Source organism: Zalophus californianus, chromosome 11 (assembly GCF_009762305.2).
Source record: "Zalophus californianus isolate mZalCal1 chromosome 11, mZalCal1.pri.v2, whole genome shotgun sequence".
NCBI lineage: Eukaryota > Metazoa > Chordata > Mammalia > Carnivora > Otariidae > Zalophus > Zalophus californianus.
Window position 1 is genome coordinate 46,300,984 of NC_045605.1, and position 5,033 is coordinate 46,306,016.

The 5,033-nt window shown below is 38.8% G+C and overlaps 1 protein-coding gene across 20 annotated transcripts in view; it reads left to right on the forward strand.

Annotated features, from left to right (window-relative positions):
- The window catches only part of PICALM (phosphatidylinositol binding clathrin assembly protein), a 102,787-nt gene extending 101,312 nt beyond the window's left edge, over positions 1 to 1,475 (forward strand). For 19 of the 20 annotated variants that reach the window (XM_035722867.1, XM_027579383.2, XM_027579382.2 and 16 more), the window contains one exon: positions 97 to 1,475. Coding sequence is in view for 4 of the 20 variants with exons in the window: in XM_027579387.2 (XP_027435188.1) it covers positions 97 to 111 (15 nt within the window). In the remaining 16 variants the exon portion in view is untranslated. The remainder of the gene's footprint in view (positions 1 to 96) is intronic. The other variant, XM_027579399.1, reaches the window with a different exon arrangement.
- Positions 1,476 to 5,033: the final 3,558 nt, after the last annotated feature.

The following is a 5,033-nucleotide window of genomic DNA, read 5'->3' on the forward strand; positions in this document are numbered from 1 at the left end:
CCAATTGAATGGTAAAAGCCACAGAGCATTTTTATTTGTGAGGAGACATCTTACAATGCAGTGAATGAACTTACTCTTTTTTTTTTTTTTTTCCAGATACAGTTTATGTAACTAGATGGAAGAGAATGGAATTATTTCAAAAAGACAAGTGCTCAAGCAGCAAATACTTTTACTTCCAGCAAAATCCAAACTGCTGTCTCTTAAAACTCTCTTCTTCCATTAGAATGCTACAGTAACCCAGTGAAGGCCCATGAAGGAAATTGGGACTAGTCTATAGGAGAACGTATCAATACAGTTTATAAAGCCAAGAATTGCCATGATTTCAGACTAAGATCTGTCTTTTTGGTGACTAACCCTTCAGTTCTTTCAACTCTTATTAATACCCATAATCAGTAACCTACCAAGAAAAGCCCTTATTTGGAAAGTGTGAAATTTGTATTTGGAAAAGCTGCCTGGAGAGAAGAGCTGTGTCCTTTACTGTAATGCAATAGGACTTTTTTGGGGGGATCAAAATCATAATTCTTAATTATGCAGTATCTTTCTTTTCTCCAGTCCTCACAGATATAGAAACAGTAACTAAAATTAACTTTTCTTTTAAAAAAAATTATATATTCAGTTTGCAGTAGACATTCCTTAAGTATTTGTATTTATTTATGATTATCAATTTACATAACATTAATATTGTATCAGACCTCCTTATGAAAATGAGTATGGATGTACACAGTATGTTTGATTTTTATCCATAAAAGTGAATCTGATTCAGAATGCTTTTCAGCTGACATACAGAGCACTAAATATTTTAAGGCAAGTCCATAGGTCCGAATCGCTTAAGAATTCTCAGTCTCTATGGGATTTAGGGAAGCATTATAAATGCATTAATCCTTATAGTCAATTCTGTGCCTAGGATTTTGCAAGGGAACAGTTCACTGACTAGGAAAAGCACTACATTTTAAATTCAGCATTAGTGCATTGGGAAGGAACTTTACTGCTTGTGCTTGGCATGTCATTATTTTCCATTTGACATTAGGGCCTTTCCAAAATGAATGTGAGGAATTGCTTTCACTTCAAGACTTTCCTTCTTTACAGTAAAACTCTAGGAGGTGTTATGGGGGGAGGGAAGGGGACAAAATCCTTGAAACCTTTTATTTGGCTCATGCCATGTTATGATCATGTACCTTTTAAATAAGGGGAAATAGTATCTTTAAAGTTAATGTCTAGCCAAGAGTTTAGTTAACGAAGAATTAAACTGCACTGTTGATCGGTGCTTTGTGTAAATACATCTTAACGTTTTGGTTGAGAGGGGCCTTAAGAAGGACAGTTCGTTGTAGGAAAGCAATTCTGTACATGAGTTTAAGCATACTTGTTGCATTGTCTCTGCAGATTCTATTTTTGTTTACAATATTAAAATGTATGTTAGCAAAAATGGGTGGATTTTCAAATAAAATGCAGCTTCCACAAAACTTTTTGTTATGGTATTCTGGTCTGAGGTGCGTTTTTTTTTTTCTTTCGTTTTTCTTTATCATCAGTATCATTATTTTTTGCTAGTAAAAATATACGCAGGTGATTATATTTGCTGATTTAATAAAATGTAAATTTTACTTGTTTTAACTTAATTTCCTAAAAGATTTATCTTTGTACCTTTTGTTACCTTCTAGACTCTTATTGATAAACTACTTATTAAAATTGTTGATTTTTGTCTTTGATCAGATGTCTTCGGTCAGGTAAGTATAAAGAGAGAAAATGCTTGTGTTTGGCACATTGATGCATGTGGTTATTCTGCCAAAGACATCTCTGACTATATTATGTTTCATATTAAATAGTAAGTAGGATTCAGAGTACATGATGGAGGGATTAAAGACTTTGCATTGATAAGTGTCTGCATTATATTTGCCATGGTTGGAAAAAAATATCTTTAGCCAATATACTTTGTTAATTTTACTAGTTTCTGAGTTTCACTATTATTAAACCATTTTCATATAAACTGGGAAATTGTACTTCCGTAGTTAACTTCCTTAACATTATCACAGATTTTGATTGGTCTCTTGTGTTTGAGTGGATCTTCTGTTTCAGGTCTACGGCTTGTTCCTTTTATAATTACTTTATTATTATTATTGTTACTATTTTGTATGTTTGTGAAGGTGCTTTAGAAATATTTTCATCCTATTGTTGAAAGAACTTTGGGGCTTGTTGGACGGTTTATCCACATTTTACCCAGTTTACAGACTGGAATCAGGAACTGGGAAAGGAACTTGCTCAGGTCGATAAGCTAATAGATAAAGGAGTCAGGTCTTTGGTTTCATGGTCCATTGTCCTTTTTATAACCTGCTGTTTATTCTGGTATATGAACCAAAAAGGGAATTGCATCCCTCTGCATTGTAGACTGATAACCACGCTTCATTTCCGCATGGTCTTCTTCCATGAAGCACATTTCCTGCTTCTTGCTCTGATGCCCAGACATCATAGGCAAGGAAAAATACAAAACACATGATCATATTAGCTTTAATCACAGTACAACAAGTGAGGTAAATTAGCTGTTGTATGTTTAACTATATTAGGTTCTAAACCTGCACATGTCCACACCATCTTAGTACCCAACTACCAAGTTGGCAGTGGCTACAGAGGGAGGTAAGATTATTAGCTGCAGAGGGCAGCTATACTCGTCGCAAATCATTTTCAAAATTAGGTTTTTGCTGTTGACTTAACATCATTCAAAATTTTCTTAAAGATATCCTTTTCTTAACCAGTGACTATGAGAGTCCATATTTAGGAAGAGGGCTCACGTTAGACTAGGAATTTTTTCTCCACAAACAAAACATGACCCTGGAAGAGAGGCCTTTATGGGGTAAGTTTCTCCTTGAACTAAAACAATTTCAAGTCTCTTCCTTTCTTCATTGTCATCAACAAACATGTTTCCAAATTCTGAGAATTCAGAGTACTGATACAAATGCTTATTTAACACTCAATGGAGAGAAAAACATCTCTACATTCAGGATGAGTGTGGTGCCATGTGTTTGGCAGTGGCTGGGTCACAGAGTGTATGGAGAGGCCACAGCACTCAGCCAGAAGAACTGGTTCACAGCTTCCATCAGGCTGTGTGGCCACTGCACATAGCTTAGTTCTTTGTTCAGCCATGCTTGCTACCTTCCATGGAGCTGACTGGCCTGGAATTCTGCTGTCTGAATAGGCTCTGAAGGGAAAGTCTGCAGTATCATCTTCCATTTTGATGTGTCACCAATCAGAAATGTTTTCTAGGGGCGTCTGGGTGTCTCAGTCGGTTATGCGGCTTCAGCTCAGGTCATGATCCCAGGGTCCTGGGATCGAGTCCCACATCAGGTTCCCTGCTCAGTTGGGAGCCTACTCCCTCTCCGTTCCCCCTGCTTGTGCTCTCTCACTCTTTCTGTCAAATAAATAAAATCTTTTTAAATGTTTTCCTAGTCTCTAGCTAGTATTTCTAATTTTGGTGTAAGCACTTAGTAAATGTCCCGTTTGTTATTGATGTGTAGCATACAGGTGTAGTTTTTATTCTGGATGAAACTACCCACATTGTCAAAAGTTGTGGAGAGTTCTTTATGTGGTATTGGGGGACGGAGCAGGTATGACTGTCTTCAGGCAGAGTAGTAGGTTACACTGATAGTAGACAGCTATGAGAGAAAAGGGAAAGTTTTATAGAAGCTTCATTTTCTAGTAAGTTCTTATTTAAAATAGCTCTTCCTCTATCTGCTACCAAAAATAATTTTAAGGTTGGTTTTGAAATAAAAATTGCTGTGTGAGAATCACTCGGGATGCTAACCCTAACCCAGTCCGAGCATTCCAGTCAGGCACCCTCCCTGTCTCCCTTGAGCCTGGGCACTTGGCAGCTGCCCTGAATTCCTGATTAAACAAAGCTCTGGGTTATCATGCCCTTGACCCTTGACTGGGACTGTAGGGAAGAAAGTATCAATAGAGAAATAGACAATCCCCACTCCCCACCATGCACCTGGACTCCAGGCTGCACTAATGTGCAGAACTTAATGATTTGATTTCCTTGGCCTCTCAGGAACACTTTACATGGAAGCATCTGGCACACCACATTGGTGCTGCCAGCTAACTTAGGGGCCATCTTAAAAGGCACAAAATGAAATCTGCACTTCTCTGGTCATTTTTGTCCCGAAGTAGGGTAAGAACTGAAAAGCTTTTTGCTTCCATGTGATTACATATTAAAAGAGTCTCAAAGGGCCAGGAAGAGGCAGGTCAAGGCACTGCAGTAGGAGGGGAAAGATGCCCGATAAGTCCAGCAAGGATGGCTGTGCCCAGTGCTTGGTGTTCAGAACACCTATTGCTAGGAGCTAATCTTTAATGACTGCTCTGATACACAGAACTTAATTTATGATGGACAATTTATATATCACATGTGGGTCCAAAGTGGAAATGAAAGATATGACAGTTCATCTTACAGAGGTTAAACTGGTGTCATACTGGCCTAAAAGAAATAAGAATACAATAGGATAAAGAAATGATAGAAAACATAAAAGTCTCTGTCCCCTGTTCTTGGCATAGAGCTCCTAAGACTGCACTAGGAACATCTTTTGTTTTAATTGGTGTTTGACCCTGGTTCCTGATATATAATTACTGAATTTCTTGGAATTTCCCGGGTGACAGGGGTGTCTTTTTTTTTTTTTTTAATTGAGAGAGAGAGAATGAGAGCACGAGAGGGAAGAGGGTCAGAGGGAGAAGCAGAGTCCCCGCCGAGCAGGGAGCCCGATGTGGGACTCAATCCCGGGACTCCAGGATCATGACCCGAGCCGAAGGCAGTCGCTTAACCAACTGAGCCACCCAGGCGCCCGACAGGGGTGTCTTTTAATGAAGCAGCTCTTGGTGGGCTCCTGGATAGCTTCAGGATGAGGGCTGGTCACCAGAAAGACCAAGCTGTCATGAGAAGCTTGCACTTCAACCCAACCACATCCTTCAGGACAGAGGGACTAGAGACTGAGTTAATGATTGAACATGCCTATGTTGATGAAGCCTCCATAAAAATTCCAATACTAAGAGGTCTG